This window comes from Crotalus tigris, unplaced genomic scaffold (genome assembly GCF_016545835.1).
Source record: "Crotalus tigris isolate CLP2741 ecotype Arizona unplaced genomic scaffold, ASM1654583v1 scf7180000017700.2314712, whole genome shotgun sequence".
NCBI classification, from domain to species: domain Eukaryota; kingdom Metazoa; phylum Chordata; class Lepidosauria; order Squamata; family Viperidae; genus Crotalus; species Crotalus tigris.
Window position 1 is genome coordinate 760158 of NW_024096576.1, and position 20309 is coordinate 780466.

At 37.1% G+C, this 20309-nt stretch overlaps 1 protein-coding gene across 5 annotated transcripts in view; it reads left to right on the plus strand.

The window, feature by feature from the left end:
- Positions 1 to 4948: 4948 nt before the first annotated feature.
- Positions 4949 to 20309, plus strand: part of FBXL17 (F-box and leucine rich repeat protein 17) — a 130846-nt gene continuing 115485 nt past the window's right edge. Inside the window, exons 1-4 of one of the 5 annotated variants that reach the window (XM_039338406.1) lie at positions 4949 to 6482; positions 8835 to 8957; positions 10939 to 11196; positions 14754 to 14885. In XM_039338406.1, coding sequence (XP_039194340.1) covers positions 5673 to 6482; positions 8835 to 8957; positions 10939 to 11196; positions 14754 to 14885 — 1323 coding nt within the window. In that variant the 5' untranslated portion in view covers positions 4949 to 5672. The remainder of the gene's footprint in view (positions 6483 to 8834; positions 8958 to 10938; positions 11197 to 14753; positions 14886 to 20309) is intronic. The other 4 variants (XR_005556139.1, XM_039338407.1, XM_039338408.1 and 1 more) reach the window with 4 other exon arrangements.

Consider the following 20309-nt stretch of genomic DNA (forward strand, 5'->3'; position numbering starts at 1 on the left):
GATATATGCAGTGTTATCTTCATTTTAGACATCAAAAGGGTTTTGCGGCTCCCAGTGTTTTGTTTTCGATGAGAAACGTGTCCAAGTGGCTCTTTGAGTGTTTTGGATTGCCTACCCCTGCCCTATACTATACTTGTGCATTTGGTTTTTCTTGCCTATTATGCTATTTCTTTAAGGAAACAAGTTGGCAAGGTAGGAAGCAAGCCCAATAGAACTGCTATGTCAATACAGTTGAAGTGCCTCCAATACCCTCAAGGGAAAGCCAAGTTCCTAGTGTCCCAGAAAGGCAGAAATGAAAACCATGCACCAGGAACGTATCAGTCTTGTTTTTTATATAGATTACTATGTGGGAGGACAGCACCCCCACCTCCCCCGAGAAAGAAATATTTTGGGAATATTAAAAGGCAGAAAAGCAGGCCCAGTTTTCTTAATAACCCCAAGCAGAAACTAGGAAGAGGCCAGGTCTGTAGAAATGCAGATTTGATAATCCGATTCAGAAAGGTTGGGGCCAGAAAGCTTGGAACTGATGAGATTAGAAAGATAAAGACCTTTAAAATCTACACACACCCCACCCAAACTCTAAAAACATGACCTTTAGGACATAATAGGATTAATCCACCATCAGAATACCAAAAGGACATGCTCAAAAGCTCAGGTCAAAGTTCATGCCAAAGTTCAAACACCAAAGCCCAAGAAGATATATCCCTGCTACATGTGGTCAGCTTTCCCAGAGCCACATTTCTGTCTGGCTCTGCTCTTTAATAAACCACAACCTTCTTTCTAAAGCAGTTTCCATTTTGTTTATTCCTGACTTGGACTGGACCCTGATGAAGATTTTTCTTTCAACAGTTGCATTGGACAAATCTATACACGCTTCATTTTTTTTTAGTTTTGGAGTATGGGGGTTGGTAATAACAATGCTAATCTAGCTATAAATTGTACCTGACAGTCTTCTGTCAAGTAAGCCTCTTTCTGAACATAGTATTCTGTGTGAATACTGTGTGCCAGGCAAAAAACCCAGATATCTTCTCTTGCCTTCTTCATATGGGAAGAGTGTGACACCCACTTTTTATCCTCACTGCCATTGCTTTAGGATCTGATTTGTCATTCAACTGATTTTTTTCACAAATGACTAAATGTTCATAAAGAAATAAATGTGTTCAGCCCTGGATTGTAAGGAATAAGTAATGTCTTTTATTTACAGAACAGAATGAATTTTTAAATAGCTTAACACTATCAGTTGATTTTAGAGTTTCAATCCATTATTAGTTATGCAGAAATTAAATTTGCTACTCAAATTAAAGCAATAACAAATTGAAACTTCTCTCAGCAATGGATTTTTTAAAATTGTTAACATTCCTCTGACACAGGCTTTCAGTTTACCTGAAACAATGCTACCATCTAGTGACAAAGCAGATAAATTCCAATTTATGGTTTTGTATTTTGTAGCTGATCTTCCTAAAAAGCAAATTTATATGAAATGCAGGATATCATGTTGATCCATTTGAAAAAAATTAAAAGATCAATAGTATATTATTATTAGGCTTGATTATAAGGAGGCAAGTAAGTAAACAATCATTTTAGTTCATGGTCGTTAAAGGGGATGGGAACAAAAGAACAGTGATTATACAAATCTAAAAAAAATCCTACAGATTGTAAAAACCTTAACATTTCCTTGCTCTTGGTAGAAAAATATATATTATTTTGTCACTAGAAACTACCAAAATGGAACATTAACACCCATCAAGCTGAACTCAGGCATTTGAGTAAATAGCTCTACTCTCAAGTATTTCATCACAGATTATTAAAAGAACTGACCAATATACAGAATATACACACTAGGGACAAGGCTGTACTTAGCTTCTGATTCCCACATTAGGACCACAGTAGCCTTGCCCATCTTCAATGTATAGATCTTGAAAATAAGAAATGTGCAGTAATTTGAAATAATTTCCAGATCAAGGCAAATTATGATGGTTGAATTGGTGTAGTGTTGTCCTCAAGCATATACTGCATTTTTTCATTTCCATAAGCATAAAATGCAGGAATTTTGAAATATCTATGGCTGTTGTCCATGATGACTGGGATACTGAGTTTATAATCCATTATATACAGTGCATTTTTTTGGGAAAAAAATGTGCCAGAACTCATATACGTTATACAACCTACCTTGCCTATCCTACAAGATTCCATCCAAAAAAGGTGCCGAAACTCTGTTTTGGGCGTTGTATGACAAAAAAAAGCCTTGATTATATATAGTCTGCAACTCTACTTCCTATAATTTAGGGTAATCTTATGATGTTCCCCTCTAAAAGAATCTGCATATCAAATGGGAGAAGTCTATCCTTTTAAGTATAAGATTAAATTTATCAGAAAGAAGTGAGAGAGAATACAGCGCTTGAAGATTGTTAAGAGCTGCATGGAGGGCAATAGGCTGAAACTGAATCCTGAGAAGATGGAATGTCTCTGAGTTTGGAGTTTTTTAATCTATGGAGAATTATCTCCTTTTATCTGGATGTAGTAGCTCTGTCCGAGGCAGACTGGCTATGTAATCTGGGAGTTGTCCTGGACTCATAACTTCTGCTCAAGGAGATGGTAGTACCTTTGTACAAGCTATCTTTTTCCTGTACCAACATCCCTACTCAGTCACCTACACCCTAGTCACCTCCTATCTTGACTATTGCAATGTGCTTTATATAGGGCTGCCTTTAAGAAGTAGCTGTAAGTTTCAATGGTTCAAAATGCAGTGGTCTGCATGGTTTTGTGCAGGCCTAGTTATGCATGTATCCTGCGGGAGTTGCAAGTCCAATTCCAGGTGCTGGTTGTCACCTTCAAAGCCATACATGGCTTGGAGCTAGGTTATTTGAAGGAGCATCTTTTCCTAGTGACATCAGAGTAGGGAGGCAGGGAATGCTATGGATCCACTTTCCTAAGCAGGTCCATCTAGTGGGACCAAAAAGAAGGGCCTTCTCCATGGTGGCTCCCTCCCTGTGAAATATCATCCCCACAGAAGTAAGATTGGTCCCCACTTTGACAATTTTTCACAAAGCCCCAAAATCTGATATTTCCAACAAGCTTGGGGACCCCAGAATGAGATGGAACCCATCAAATGGTTTGTTTGTTGTTGCCAGAGCAAGGTGGTAGAGGTTATTTTTATATTTTGTTTTTATTGTTGTAAGTCACACAGGTCTACTGAGAGTTGGGTGGCCATATAAATGCCCTCTTAAATGAACAGTGCAAAGAAATAGAAGAAAACAATAGAATAAGAAGAACCAGAGATCTCTTCAAGAAAATTGGAGATATGAAGGAAATGTTTCATGTAAAGATCGGCATGATAAAGGACCAAAATGGCAGGGACCTAACAGAGGCAGAAGAGATTAAGAAGAGGTGGCAAAATTACACAGAAGAACTATACTGTCCCTGATAGCCACGATGGGGTGGTCACTGACCTCGAGTCAGACATCCTAGAATGTGAAGTGAAATGGGCCTTAGGAAAGCTGAGCAACACAAAGCTAGTGGAGCTGACAGTATTCCAGCTGAGCTATTCAAAATCTTAAAAGACGATGCAGTAGAAGTGCTACACTCAATTTGCCAGCAAATTTGGAAAACTCAACAGTGGCCACAGGATTAGAAAAGATCAGTTTACATTCCAATTCCAAAGAAAGGCAACACCAAAGAATGTTCAAACTATCGCACCATTGCACTCATTTCACATGCTAGTAAAGTTATGCTTAAAATTCTACAAGCTAGACTCCAGCAGTATGTGGATCGAGAACTTCCAGAAGTACAGGCAGGATTTCAAAGAGGCAGAGGAACTAAAGATCAAATTGCCAACATACGCTGGATCATGGAGAAAGCTAGGGAATTCCAGAAAAACATCTACTTCTGCTTCATTGACTATGCTAAAGCCTTTGATTGTGTGGATCACAACAAATTGTGGCAAGTTCTTAAAGAGATGGGAATACCAGACCATCTTATCTGTCTCTTGAGAAATCTATATGCGGGTCAAGAAGCAACAGTGAGAACTGGACACGGAACCACTGATTGGGAAAGGAGTCCGGCAAGGCTGTATTCTGTCACCCTGCCTATTTAACTTATATGCAGAACACATCATGAGAAAGTCAGGGCTAGATGAATCAAACGTTGGAATTAAGATTGCTGGGAGAAATATCAACAACCTAAGATATGCAGATGATACCACTCTAATAGCAGAAAATGAAGAGGAACTAAAGAGCCTCTTGATGCGGGTAAAGAAGGAGAGTGCAAAAGTTGGCTTGAAACTCAACATTAAGAAAATCAAGATCATGGCATCTGGTCCTCTCAATTCCTGGCAAAATAGATGGGGAAGAAATGGAGGTAGTGACAGATTTTATCTTCCTGGTTTGCAAGATCACCAAAGATGGGGACTGCATCCAAGAAATTAAAAGACGCTTGCTCCTGGGGAGGCAAATCTAGACAGCATACTAAAAAGCAGAGACATCACCCTGCCAACAAAAGTACTGTATAATCAAGGCCATGGTTTTTCCAGTTGCGATGTATGGCTGTGAAAGTTGGACCGTAAGAAAGGTTGAGCACCAAAGAATTGAGGCCTTTGAACTATGGTGCTGGAGAAGACTCCTGTGAGTCCCCTGGACTGCAAGGCGATCAAACCGGTCAGTCCTAGAGATCAACCTTGACTGCTCTTTAGAAGGCCAGATCCTGAAGTTGAAACATTTAAAATTTAATTAAGTGTGCTTTTCTTGATTACAAGGAACAAGTCACTGATATTTCTTTGAATGCTTACATGCAAATGATAACCTGTCCTAGAATTAAACCCAAAGAAAGCCAAGAGAGAAAGAAAAAAGAACGTCAGTAACATTCAAATGCATTAGGAAAATAATCATGAGGGCTGGGAAAATGTTGCCATTTTCACAGAGCGCGTATTTTGTAGCTAAGGTAGGATATCTTCTTTGAAAGAAATAACATTCTTTATTTCATTTGGATTGGGAGAGGCAAAATCAACAAGGGATTAGCAATGGAACTGTCTCTCTCACATCTCGTCACCGCTTTCTTGATCAATGAAAATACAAAAAAAAAAAAAATGAAAATAAAAATACACCCTAACGTTCCTTTACAAAATACGGGTTTCTAGATCGCAGAGACTTCTGTGTGCGCGGCCGAGGTGGGAAGAAAATTATGCCTTTCAATGAAAAAAGAACTCGGCATCCATTCTGCAACGCACAGAAGTCTGTTTTAAATAAATAATTTAAAATACTGCCGTCTCCCCTTTCCTTTTAAAAACACTAATTCGATTTAATATGACTTGAGCGAGGGGACAAAGGTGGCACCTAAGACTGATTTATTTCTAGGTTCCCCAAGTAGAACCGGCGTTTTCAGGCGTTTAACGCGCCTCCATCACGTGAGAAGATTCTAAGCGGAACCGGAAGTAAGGGCTTCCATGGCGTCCCCGGTTTGTTGCGGTTATTTTTAGAACACTATTTGGGGGCGGATCAGGGATACGGAAGTCTTGGCCATTTCCTTCCATGTCCCGGAAACTGAGGCGTTGTGGTTGTTGCCGGCCCTGGAGAGTAAGGAATAGGCGCGGGGAGCTATGTCGTGAGGCTCGCTGAGCTGCGCTGACGCCGCTCACAAAAGGCCCTGCCGAGCAGGGTGGTCGTGGCTCCGCTTCCTATATGGGCCATATTTTTTCGAGGAAAGGCGCTAATTCGAAGGCGGAGAAAAATCACTTTCGGCCCCCCCTGAGGGGGAAGGTCCCTTCGCCGCCACGGACCCGGACCTGCTTCCTCCGTGGGCCCTGCATGCTGTGTTTCCTGGTCCACAGTGCCAGCCCACCCGCCGCGAAGGAGCAGCCGTCGCCTTCATTCCTCTGCACGGCTGCGAAGCCCCCCGGCAACCGCAACGCTCGCCGCCTCCTGCGCTGGCCTCCCGTGCCCGTCTGGGGAGAGCGGGGTCGCCGGTGTTGCCGCCGCTTGTTCTTCTCTGGCCTGCTCTTTTCGCCGCCGCCGCCGCCGCCGTCGTCAGCGCGCCGGGGCTTCTTCGAGTCTGCGCTGGAGAGCAGCGAAGCTCCCGTGGAGATGGTCTGCAAGCGCAAAGGAATCGGGCTACGCGCCTGTCCGCCCCGGAAACAGCCCCGTTGCGCCACCCTCAGGGGAAATGCGGCGGAGACCGGCGCCCCTTCGCCTCCCTCGACCGACACCGCCGAATGCCAACAGGTGCTCTTGCCCGAACAGCACCTCTGCCCTCTGCCCCGCGCCATAGACTGTGTCAGGGAAGCTTCGCCTAAAGACTCGGCCGCCAAGGATGGGAAGGAGTTAATCCCTAGTAGCTCTCCTTCGCAGCTGCCGGAGCTCGATGGGAGAGAGAAGCACGAGACGGGCGAACCCTACTGTGAGGAACCCCCCGAAAACCCTGAGGACTGTTGCCAAGAGCCGCAGCCACCGGTGCCGGATATTAACCAGCTGCCTCCCTCCATACTTCTCAAGGTGGGTTTGGTGTGGTCATGGACTGTCAAGGGTGGTGGTGTCATAGCTATGATACACAGACTTCCAAGGTATGCCATGGTTATATCTCTCTCTTTTTTTAAGCTATCATTTAAGTTTTCTTCCTCCTGATCTTCAAGAACTGCTCTTTGCGGATTTCTTAGATACCTGTGTTGCATTCTGCTTTGGCTATTTTGCACTTGTTTCTTATTTTGGGTTCAGTCATGTGTTGAAAACAATCGGCAGCAGTGCCTGGAATCCCATTGCAGGGTTGCAAACGTGGCTAGATTGCTTCTGCTGCGCTGTTTTGCAATAGAGATGGGGATGAAGACTTTAGTTGAGTTCTGTGTCATTTATAATCCATTTAAAGCACTGAGCTACAGGTTTATTGGCAGCAATGCTGAGAAGGAGTCTTAAGTGAAGTTGAATCCCTGACTTGAGAGGATGATAAATGTTTTTATGAGATGACTTTTGTCTTTTCATAAGGTAATATGAAGTAATTCAGAATGTTCAGCTTGATGTGGAAAATTCCTCTTCCTGCTCTATTTATAAACAAAAATATATTTTAATAAATACATTTATTCTATATGAATCAGTGATATTTAAAGTGAATTATTTGCTGTAGCTTTGATAATTGCAGCTTTTGTTTCTGTTATCCTGGAATTGCAGGAAGAAGTAAGTCTGAAATTGGAAGCTGCTCAATTGCTTCTTATATTACGGGGTTTTATTTTGCTTTTTTAAAATTTTACCCTAATAACTCAGGACTTTAATAGCAGATTCACAGATATCATTTCCAAAACAAGACTGTTTTGTGGCATTTATAATATATATTTGAAAGTTTTAGATGATTTTATTTTGGCTCTCTGCTATCTTGACAATGGTCTCAGCAGAATAAAGCAGAATAAAGTATCATATAAAATGCATAGGTGGCATTCAGGAGGACTGTATACCAAAATGACACACATCTCTCTACATGGAGATGAGGGAGTATTGTAAAGATCCAATCTAAAGACCTTTATTATGTGTCTACCCACTGGTGAAGTATAAAACTTTTGATGTTTACAAAACTGCCTTATTTGTTTCTTTATCCTACACAATTCCAGTTAGCTTAATCCTTCTTGAAATAGATGAATAAAAAGCCCTTAAGTGACCCTGCAAAGAATTCTGCCTAAACTTGTAATTGCTGTCTATAATGACAGAATTTATGATAATTTATCTACTTAATAAAGCAGAAGTATTACCTTCCAATTTTTTTAAACAGCAACTTGCTATTTACAGTTATTAACCAAATGCACCAGTTATTAAATGTCATATATTCAAGTTAATTCAAGTTAAATGCTTATTACTGTGGGTAACTTGCAGTGAAATAATTAAAACAATATTCCATTCCAAGTAGGCTATCAAAGTAATAGTTGCACCTTCTAAATGTGTCTTCACTGAGAGTTTATTTTTACTTTTTTAAAAATGTGGATAGTGCTGCATTATCCTTTTACCATGGCAGAAAATAAAGCCTTACATTGGCTTTGCTTGAACTATACTACAAGTAGTCCTTGACTTACAACAGTTCATTTAGAACTGACTTTCAATAGCTGCCAAAAAAACCAATACAGTTCTAGGCTGCATTAACAGAGGGATAGAATCAAGATCACGTGAAGTGTTAACACCATTTTATAATATTTTGGTAAGACCATACTTGGAATATTGTGTCCAGTTTCGGTCACCACAATGTAAAAAAGATGTTGAGTCTCTAGAAAGAGTGCTCAAACGATGCATTATGTTTGTAAACATAAACATTTTCCAGTTAATTTTTGTCCTTTTTTCCAGCATCCTGGCTCTTAACATAAATGGTGTGGAATCTGTATGTACAAAAATGGGGGAGAAAGCAAATCAAATACTTGTGAATTTGTCCCAGCATTCTGACAGACAAATCCTACTGTAACTTAATATAATTTCTGACTGCTGTACCATTCCATCTCAGATTTTCATGCACTGCAAAGAAATTTCTCATTCCATTTAATAATGTAATTGCTACAGATACAATTTTTATCTATAATCCTTACACCCCCCCTTTTTTTTACTAAATTTAGTCTAATGGCTTAAAGTCAGAAGCTTATAACTATCATAAAAAATGATGGTCTAATAAACACATTGAATGTGTGCAATTTTTAATTTTTAATGTTTTTTCATAGCCAGCATAGCAACCATTGAGTGGATGTTGAGTATTAATGAGTAGCTGTGAAAGATGTACAGCTAGGATTGAAAAAGATGCTTGATGCTTGCATTGAAGAACTGTTAGGATTCTATCATTGGCATGTCATTAAAAAAAACTCTGACTTTCTCTTTTTACTTTCATAGATATTTTCCAATTTATCTTTGAATGAGCGATGTCTTTCAGCATCATTGGTTTGTAAATACTGGCGTGACCTCTGTTTAGATTTCCAATTTTGGAAACAATTGGATCTCAGTAGTCGTCAGCAGGTATGGAGCAGACAATATTAAAATATGAATATCTTTTTCTTCAGATAAAAAGTGATGTTTTAAAGATGAACATATGGAATGTATGCTATGTCAAATCATTGCTTAGGTAATAAATACTTTTGAGTATCAAATGCAATTTATAGTTATGTTCACATGCAAACTAAGCACAGGTTAATTATGCTATGTGCTATAGTATGTACTTTAAAAAGACTGAGCCACTAGCAGCAAATTTTACAGATGCTCCTCTCCAGGCAACATTCCACCCATTAGGATTGTATATAAGTTCAAAAAGATGTTTATTGTGAATGAAAATGTGAGTGAAGCCATGTGGTCCTGTCACTTCTAAAAGTGAACAAATATGACCCTATTGTTTTCTTTTGCTGACTTTGTAACATTTTCTCAGTAGTTTGGGCACTTGGAAAAAGTTAAAAGGTTTTTGCAGATGCCTAACAGTTGCATTCTTCTAGTCTATTCACATTTTTCTGGAGAAAGTTGGGAGTCTCTTACAAGCCATCTTCTGAAACACAAGAACTGGAGGTGCAGCTTGCTGGAAAACATTGAAGAGACTCTTCATTTTCTAGCAATATCCATCAGTGCCAGAATTTTTTTAGTGGTTTCCAAAGGCACCAATTTTTTACAAGTGTCTATAGTAAGAAAAATACAGAAGCTTCAGAGAGACATGAAGTGTTTTGCTATTGAGACAAAATATGTGGAGTCCTTGGTACTCTCTGAGCTTGATTATTTGCTTGTAGATGTTTCATTATCTGATTAGGTAATATCAGTGATACTTAATTGAGAGCTCAGAGAGCATTGACTGCACAGTCAATATATTCTCTTTCATTGTATGTAGAATATGTTGCCCCTTTCCTGAAAAGATAGCCGTGTCATGCACATAGTGCAAAAATCATTGAAGTAATCTTTGCAGAGGTCTTTACTGTGGTTGAATGTCTATTTTGTTGTGTTTCATTTTTTTTTATAGCAGTACAGAAGTACAGTGGCTCAATTGGGGATAAAGGAATTCCATTATTTCAGCAATACCTGCTTTTATATAAACTTATTGTTTCTAAACTGAGCATCCAGTCCAACAATTTATTACATAATTTATATATTATGGTGTTCAAATTGATCCAGGTGGTGGTTGAAGACATTGGAGAAATAAATGGAGCAATGGAGTCATTGCTGCATAAACAATTCTGGTTTTATATTTGGGTGCAAAAAGGCCTATTTGTTAGGCCAGTATCTCTGTTCAAACCAAAACATGAAGAGCCACGGCATGGTTTTGTATGAGATTGAGATTTTCTATAGACATAGTGTGCTGAACCACAGTATGGCTTAATATAGATAAGCTAGCTGAATGATGATGTAAATAAAGCATTTTATGTAGCCCAGCTACCTAAGATCTTTCTTTGTGATTTTTCTCTAATGAATATTGCAAGGACATTGTAAACAAACTCGTGACATGGACTTTTTTTGTTGTTCCAGACAAAAGCTTAGATCCTGGTTGCCTGAATGTTGACATAGTGCAAGGGATTGTTTCTAGTGTAAAAGTAATAGTGCAAGTACTAGGTTTGGAGGTGCAAGGGATTGTTTCTAGTGTAAAAGTAATAGTGCAAGTACTAGGTTTGGAGGTCTGCATAAGTGCTCAGTCATAGACATCTATGTTGAGAACTAGAATTTTTGAGGTGTTTGTGTGAAAGTTAGACATAGGTTATAGGGAATTGGAAATGTTTCTATGTACAATGTTATATAATAGCAATTTTAATTCTTCATGTCACAAGCTAATACAGGATCTTGCTCTAAAAAGATTAAATGCAGATTATTTAAAAACTGCTTTTTCCTACATAAAAGAGGAATTTACAGTGAAGTACCAAGCAGTCAGTTCTAAAGTCAGAAATTATATATTTGTTGACATTATCATGTGGTTTTGTTTGTATAATTTTTGATAAAGACAATGTAATATATATTGGCTATCATTTGACAGGTCACTGATGAATTACTGGAAAGAATTGCATCACGAAGCCAGAATATAACTGAAATCAACATTTCTGATTGTCGTAATGTGACAGATACTGGTGTATGTATGCTAGCATCTAAGTGTCCCGGACTTCTAAAATATACTGCATATCGGTGTAAACAGCTGTCTGATACATCTCTATCTGCTGTTGCCTCACAATGTCCTCAGCTTCAGAAAGTTCACGTTGGCAACCAAGATCGTCTTACTGATGAAGGACTTAAGCAGGTAAGTTTCTTCACACCAGTTAAGTTCCGCTATATGTGCCTTTAGATAATTCTAAATATATTGTATTTAGAATTCAGCTGTTGATAGTTTTATATGGGACCATCTAAGTTCTGTTAAACTTTGTATATAATTAATTAATTAATTCAAAATATGCAAAATCCAACAGTTATTAGTACTTTGCATACTAAAAAAATTTAATATGGCATTTTGGAAACTCTTGAAATAAGTTGTGATTTCTTGCAGGTTCTCACAGTATTTTGAACATTGGATAACATTGCCTCCTACATCATGAGGGATTACATACTCTTTAATACACACACACACACACACACACACACATAAAACGAATTATATCAAGGATGCCCTGTCTTTTCCAGTCTTAGAATTTTGTATTTGTTCCAGAAGACATTCTAAAAGTAAACTTATTGAACTAGATAAGGCAGAGTGTGAGATACTGCTGTCTGTGGACAATTATTTAAGTTTGCAGATACACTATAAAATTCTATACCTAAATCTTATTTCTTTGATATGAAAGTCTGTCATTCTTCCTGGTTACACTATAAATTGGAATAGGTAGACAGTGCTATTAGTAGTAATCTTCAGAGCTGTGTTCATCTCAGTTTACAAGTTCATGGAAAACTTTTTCAGTTGCTAAATTCAATTACAACCAAGGAGCAAAATCTAGACAAATAGTCTTGAATTATTCAGGTATGTGAGGTAAGTCAGATGTTTTCAAGATAAATAAATTGGGGATTAATTTATATTTTACATAATATTTCAATTTTTATAACTCTATTGTTTTAAAGCAAATATACAAGCAAATTAGGGTTTTTTTGGCAGAATCATTCTTCAAGATTTTATTTACATAAATTATAATTATTGAGAAAGCGAGAAATTATTTTAATTAAAATAAATACCCAGAACCTGGTAGAGAGCCTGCATAATGGAGTGGAAAGATAAAATCCTATAGCCTGGAAATTATACTTTTGTTAATGAAGCCTAAAAATTGCATTTATCCTTTTTGCTGCCATATCACATCTTCATTCCTCCAATTACCAATCAGTTATAATTCCAAGATATTCACAAACATGCCAGATATTTTCCATGATATATATGTGCCTTTGATTTTAGCAATAGCACTAACAATAGCACTTAGACTTATATACCGTCAAGTAGCGCTTTACAGCCTTCTCTGGGTCGTTTCAGCCTATTGCCCCCAACAATCTGGGTCCTTATTTTACCGACCTCGGAAGGATGGAAAGCTGAGTCAACCTTAAGCCTTGTCAGAATTGAACTCTAGGCTGTGGGCAGAATTAGCCTTCAATATTGCATTCTAATCACTGTGCCACCATTTTCATTCTTAAGAGCATATTTTTGTATTTGTATTTATTAAATTCAAATCAATATAAAAGCTACAAATGATGCAAATAGCCATGGAAAGATACATGCTTGGCATCACAATACAAGATAGAAAGACCTGCACATGGATTAGAGAACAAACAAAAGTATACAATATCATCAAGAGAGTAAAAAGATTGAAATGGAAATGGGCTGGTCACATAGCAAGAAGAAATGATGGCAGGTGGACTAAGGCAGTCATAGAATGGATTCCACTTGATAAAAAGCATCCACAAAAAAGACATAAAACAAGATGGATCAACGACATCAGCAAGTATGACGGGCCCAATTGGCAAAAGAAAGCTCAGGTCCGTATTGGTTGGAAACATGCAGAAGAGGCCTTCATCCTGCAGTGGATAGACATTGGCTAGAATAGATCATGATGCTCTATTAAATAGCAGTTTTATTCCATTTCTTTATCTTATCATGGTTATATTGTGGGGGGGAAGGAGGAAGCTGTGTTGGATATGTTTGCTACCTTGAGTTATTGGTAAAAATAATAAAGACATGATACAAATAAATAATCAATGAGATAAGATTAGTTGATAATACTTGGTTTTATCCATTACATACTGATTTTTTATAAATCAGTTTGCAGTATAATATTTCAAGGTATTTATTTAACTCACATTGATTGACCTGTAATTCTGCCCAAGCTTGCTTTTGAAGATAGTGACATTTGTCCAGTTCTAGTCATATGCTACTTCAACACTTCACTGGTGTCCATGGTTTCTGAAAAATAACAAGAGATTTGAACAGACCATCAGTGTTTTCCTTCCCATTATGCCAGAGGCCTTGAATGTGGAATTTAATGTTATTCACATTAAATGAATATTCTCTGACCATGTTTCTTTTAAAAATCAGTCTTCAAACTGCTTTTTCATCCTGCTCTTTATAACTTCCCTGTCTTTTTGGAGAAGGCAGTAATAAGATACAAGTTGAATAACTTTAACTTTGTTTTGTGATCTGCTATTATTTTACCAGTGTAAAATGGGAAATATTTTGAGTGAACTGAATAAAATGACTCTTGGTTTGAAAACAAAATTTACATTTCAAATTTCCCTTTTCCTAAAAGCACCCAAAATGCATCTTATAATAGAAGTACATTTTAAAAAGTTGTCTGTGTATATGCACAGCTTTTTCTGAATAGAAAATGCATTTGATCTCTGCAGGGTTTGTTAAATTTAGATTTGCAATAAGCTACATGTTATACTTCTTATATACCTTCCATATTCTCAACTTTCATTTCACTACTTCATTGGCTTAAAGCTATTATTTAATTCTCACTTACGATACATATCTCTACCTTGTGGAAGGTAACTGCATTCAATTCTGGATGCATCTATGAAGAGGCTTTTGAAATTTAACCTATTAAATCCTAAAAACATTGAAATTGTACTGGTTAAAAAGCTTACTGCTATGGACAATAATATATAGTTAGTTTTGAATGGAGTTCTATTTTATCTGAAGGAAAGATGCACAGTATTAATTTATTTCTCTCTGGGGTAGTAATATTTTTGCCAGCTCCAGTTGTAAAAGAGTATTATTATTCACTTAGTATTTACCTTCTTACTATTACTTACTATTTACCTTCTACAGAGGTTAATTCAAAAAACTATAGCACTGTAAATTCTTAATGGAAGCTGAAACATCTGTATGCAACATTAGTATTATATTTATAGTTTTATATACTGATTATCAATAAGTTGGTAGAACTGATGGCTTTATCAGATGCCACGGCTTTAAATGTTGTATGAAGAACTTATTGTTAGGAATTAAGATTTGCCTCAGATGACATTCTTGGAAGTAACTTCGAAAACAATTTCTAAAGATCATATATAATAAGCCTGTTTCTTTTATGATTGTAGAAAATCAGAGTCACTGAATTTCTGAAGCACTGCAATGATTACTGTAATAGAAGTTAATGTTTTGAGGACAATATGCTGCTAAAACATTGTTAAAATCTCATTATCTAACCATTTAATGTGCATATGCATATAGGCAAAAACTACATGTTGCTAAATGTAATGTTTTCAGTGAAATTCTTTTTCTTGCTGGATATTTTCCTATCCTTGTAAATTGTTTTGGTAGTTCTATGGTAATAAGTAGAATACAAATGATTTAAAGTATGATAATGCAGATTTTAACTTCATTTATAGTTGGGCTCAGAATGCAGAGAATTGAAAGACATTCACTTTGGGCAGTGTTACAAGATCTCAGATGAAGGAATGACCATTATAGCTAAAGGGTGCCTGAAGTTACGGAGAATATACATGCAGGAAAACAAATTAGTAAGTATTTTCTGCTATACCTTTAAATTGAGATTGTCCCTCTAAACTATACAAGGATTTATAAGTTACATTAGCCTGATTCTTAATAAATTCTTTGGTTGGAAGATTTTGAAAATATCAGTTGATTGCACCAGCAGTAATTTCTTGCAGGAAACTATCCTGGCAGTAAAGGAGTTTGTGAAATATCTCCCTTTTGAAAAATGGTCTAATAGTTTGCTGTATTCTTTTATTTTTTCACATTTCCATATTACAATGCAATAAAGTAAACTTGTAAACACATTCAGTTATTTAGAACTTTAGGATAGCAACATGGTCATATTTAAAATTTAAAATAGAATCATGAATGTTGAATATACATGGATGACAACGTATGTTATCATCAAAAGAAATGGACTGAAAAACTTTCATACCCTACTGAACTCTATCTTCCCAGATATACAATTCACTATAAAGAAATGACTAGACAGTTATTGTTTTTAGATGTGCTTTTCAACAGGCAGGAAAATGGAAATCTAGAAAACACGATTTGTCACAAGGCACCCATACTCCATGCATTCTTAGTTTCAACAGTAACCATCTGCTATCACACAAAAAGAGTTGTGTCAGAACACTATATGGCAGTGTGAGAACCTACAGCAAGCTAAACAACTAAGGACAGCCATCTATGAACAATTCAGGCAGAATGGGTACGCACAAGCATTTATTACAAGATGCCTGTGCAATACGCAAGGGAAAGAAAGGAAGAAAGAAGGTATAAGACTAACTGTACGGCACACATATTTCAGAAGCAATAGAACACAGCTTTTATGGTCTAATGTAATCTACTGCATTCTAATGTAATCTATCAGATCCCATGCATGGATTGCCCCTGTAACTATGTAGGAGGAAGCTAACCACTAGATTGCAGAAACACAAGCGAGTGATCAGATGAGGAGACCCAAACTCATTGGTAGCTTCACATTGCAATGAACAAAGACATTCAGTTTCACTGCTATTAAGATTGTTGGCCAAGCAGGTATAAAGATAGCCAGGGAAACTATTGAAGCCTGGAAAACGGGCCCCTTGTCAATCAAAAGGAGTGCTGATTTATGACCAGCTTATCAGGTACTTAGGAGCTGGAGCCTTTGGCAGTGCAAGGAAGCAACATGATGAAGTCAGGAAAGCTAAGGCTCAAAATCAACTAAGATTTGTGACAGATGTCAAAAATAACAAAAAAAAAAAACCTTATTTCACCATGAAAAAACAAGAAAATAAGTCAAGGAAACGATTCGTCCATTAATGGGAGAAAATGGCAAGAAGGTGATAAGCAATAGGGAGAAAGCAGAACTGATTAATTCCTTTTTTGCATCTGTCCTTACACAAAAGGGGAAAAAACAGTCCAATCTATCAAAAACAATATTGTAAAAGACAGATTAGGAATACAAGTCAAAATATGCAAGAAAATGTTAAGACAGTGGTTCTCAACCTTTCTAATGCCGCGACCCCATAAACAGTTCCCCATGTTGTGGTGACCCCCAACCACTTATACATCACTGGGTGCCAGGGGCGTGGCCAAAGAAAAGGGAAAAATGGCGGACAGCCTTGTTTGGCGACCCCCGTGAAATGGTCATTCGACCCCAAATGGGGTCCCGACCCACAGGTTGAGAACCACTGTGTTAAGAGAACATTTATCCACTGTAGACAAATTCAAATCATCAGGACCAGATGGATTACACCCCAAAGTTCTGAAAGAACTGGTAGATGTGGTCTCGGAACCCCTGAACTATATCTTTCACAGATCCTGGAGCACTGTGAACTATCAGAGGACTGGAAAAGGACTGATGTAGTTCCCATCATCAAAAAAGGGGGAAAAAAACAGGAAACTACAGACCTATCAGCCTGACATCAATACCTGGAAAGATGCTGGAAAAGATAACCAAGTAATGAATCTGCAACACTTAGGGGCAAACAAAGTCATAAGCAGAAGCTAACATGGGTTTGTCAAAAAACAGATCATGCCAGACAAATCTTTTTGCATTTCTTTAACAAAGTGACAAAATTATTGGACCAGAGAAATGATGTGGATATAATTTACTTGGACTTCAGTAAGGCATTTGATAAAGTAGACCACCACTTACTACTTGATAAGATAGAAAAATGTGGGTTAGATAGTATCAGCACCAGATTTATTCATAACTGGCTGACCAACTTCACTTAACATGTACTCCATCAATACCCCAATCAGTTAAAAAGCTACAGATAACTAGGCACTACATAAATACTATGCATAGAATAGCCCAAAGCACAAGTCTGAAAGCTCAGAAGACTAAACCTCTGGTTTTAGTGGCTGACTCAGATTAGATCCTGCAGAAAAGTTAAAAACCAAGATGATGGGCAACCTGCGAGTGGTTATCTTCTCTATCCCATCAGCCACCCCCAATGTAGCTGGCCACTATTGGAGTCCCAGGCCAGGTGGCAGAGCCATGTTTTCAGGCTGTTCCTGTGGGAATGGATCTCGCCAACGAGGTCTGCCAATAAGAGACCACAGCAGAAAAGGCTCTTTTCCTAGACCCTGCCAATTAAAATTCTTTGGCAGATGGGATCCAAAATAGGCCTTTTTGGCTGGAATGAAAGGAGTGAGTTGGGCTAATCCCATCAGGGTTAGATGGCTCCTCAGATACATTTTTTGTTTTTATTTATTCTCATTTATACTTGTTAGTCACCCAGAGTCACCTTTGATAAATAGATGAAGGGATGAATGCATGCATAAATAAATGAATGAATGAGTGAAGGATGGATAGATGGATGGATGGATAGATAGACAGAAAGACAGACAGACAGACAGAGACATTTGTTGCCATTTAATTGCCTTCCACTTAACCAGTTTTATTTCTCTGTGAGAATTGTTTTCTGTAAAAAGTTTAATTTAATTGAAAAGCTAAACTTGGAAATTATCCAATATGAACCAGATGTGTATGTATAATATAAGTATCCATATTTCAGAATAGAAGATTTAATCAGATACTCCTTTATTTGCTTGGCATAGTATAAAAAGTATAGCTATTGTATATGAGTTTTGTTTTTTGTAGTTCTCTTGCACTGAAATTATGCTTATGTTAATAGATAATAAATGAATCATGATATAATTTGAGTGGGCAATCCATGGGACCCTTGAAGTTTTCAGCTCTAATTTTTCTGACCTTGTGGATTTCTGTGATAACGTTGTTAAAGCTGGCATTTTAAAATATAGTAAGTTTTCACCTCTATAAGACACTAAGTAAGTGTCTTTGAAGTGTTTATAACATGGGTGTCAAACTCGATCTGTCACATGACATTGTGCTTTGTGGAGGCAGGGTGGGCATGGCCTATGGTGATGCATCTGGCCTGCGGGCCACCAGTTTGATATCTCTGGTCGCTAGGGTTTCCACTTTAACTAAAGTGCCACCAGATGCAAAAAGCCACATTTTTTGAAATTTTTAGGCCCATGTCTCTGTGTTTCTTAGGAACTGATACCTACATGTATCTCTATCTCCTCACATAACTAATCAAAATTGAAATAAATCAATATCAAAGAAGTTATACTTTATTGAAAAATAAACCTAGAAATCTTCATCTCAACTCATTTCCAACAAAGAGAAGACCAAGTGCTTGAGCTGTGAGGTTATTCTCATGACAATATATCTTGGATTATTATATCTAAAGTAAACCATTGCGTACATTTAGTTATGTTATCTTTTCTACTTCTGATTCAAGGAAAATCACTGCCTTTCTGGTTCAGTGTTTCCTACCAAGTTGACTTAAGGAATTGTAATGTTGTCCTAGGTTTGATTATTTTACATATTACAGATGACTCAGTGTTTTTTTAGCCATCTTGTGAGATTGGAATGCTTTCTGGAATTGATCATTCTTCATATTGGAAGTAGTTGCTGTTGCATGCTGCTTTCATATGGTATTTACTTGTTCATTTTAATGCTATGCTTATAGCATAGAAAAGTGTGGGCAATTAAAATACAATGCTTGGTGAACACATTTCATTAAGACACTTAGGCTTTCAGCTGAATATTGTCAATATCATGATCTGAGGGCAATGCAGCTTATCTAGTTGCACGGAAAGTTGCATTGGCAATGATATTACCCAGTTATTTTGGCTTTAAAAAAATCTGTTTTTTCAAGATCTTCCAGCTGAGTCACTGTGCAATTTAGCTTTGCAGGAGTGCTGAGTAGTCTCAGTTAATAAAAAAATATATAGATTCTCTAAATGTAGATAGTTTCTGCGTAATTGAATTTTAATTCTCTTGCCCCCAAGAGTAGCAAAAACAAAAATAATATTCATATGAAAATATAAAAAATTTGTTTAAATAATGCACGTGCTGCCCAACTCACAAATAATACACTGTAATGGGAAAAACGATTGTTTGTGTGATATTAATTATTGCATGATATTGATCTTTTTAGGAATAGACATTCACATTATCTATTGAGTACTGATTTCTTCATTGAAAATTTTTTATTTTTTAAAACATACAATCATTTATAAAAATACAATAAAATTTTAAAGTAGAAAAAAAAAAAACCCTTACCCTCCCTCCCACCCCCAACCCCCCTCCCTTCACTTCCCAGAGCAGAATACAGGGTTAATAAAAAAAATTATAATAATTAAGAAAAAAGAAAAAAAGAAAAAAAAAAGAAGAAAAAAAAATATCATAATTAACCTTTAACTCCTAGTACTGATTTCTTTATATTGATAGACCTGAAAGGTTGAAGTTGTCTACCTGCTCAATATCTTCATTGTCAATTCTAAGGCTAATTGCTGTAGCAATACCATTTGTTTCATTCTTCTGTTTGTATTCCACCTTTATATTTACTTTTACCATCTTTATATATAATTTTAATAATAAATGCTCTTTGGCACTTATTAGAGCTTGCATATCATTAGCATTTTAGCTATCAAGTAGTGTAGTTGATCAGCATACCACAAGTTAATAATGTTTATTCCTCCAATTTCAAAGCTATGTTTATTTATTTGTTTAAAGCATTTATTAGGCCACCCATCTTCTAACCAACTCTGAAAGGCTCCCAGTGTTTATTGTCGTCTAATCCATCGTCTTTTGGTATATATTAAGCATATGGAACAGATAAGGAGAAGTATACAGTCTTGACTCAGTCCTTTGACATTTTGAAGTCTCTTTCACCACATTGTTTTCTATATTGTGGGCTCTTGTCCTGTGTATAGTTTAACATGATGACAATGGGGTGTTCTAGGTTTCCATTTTCTTAAGAACATTCCTTATGGTAGAATTCTGTGATGCCAAGGTTGGCAATAATAAGGAGAATTAGTGTGGTCTAGGAAACAGTCCCTTTTATGGATTACTGCCTTGTCGTGGCGAAGGGGCTTGCGTAACTCAATGAAGCTATAAGCTATGCTGTGCAGGGCCACCCAAGACG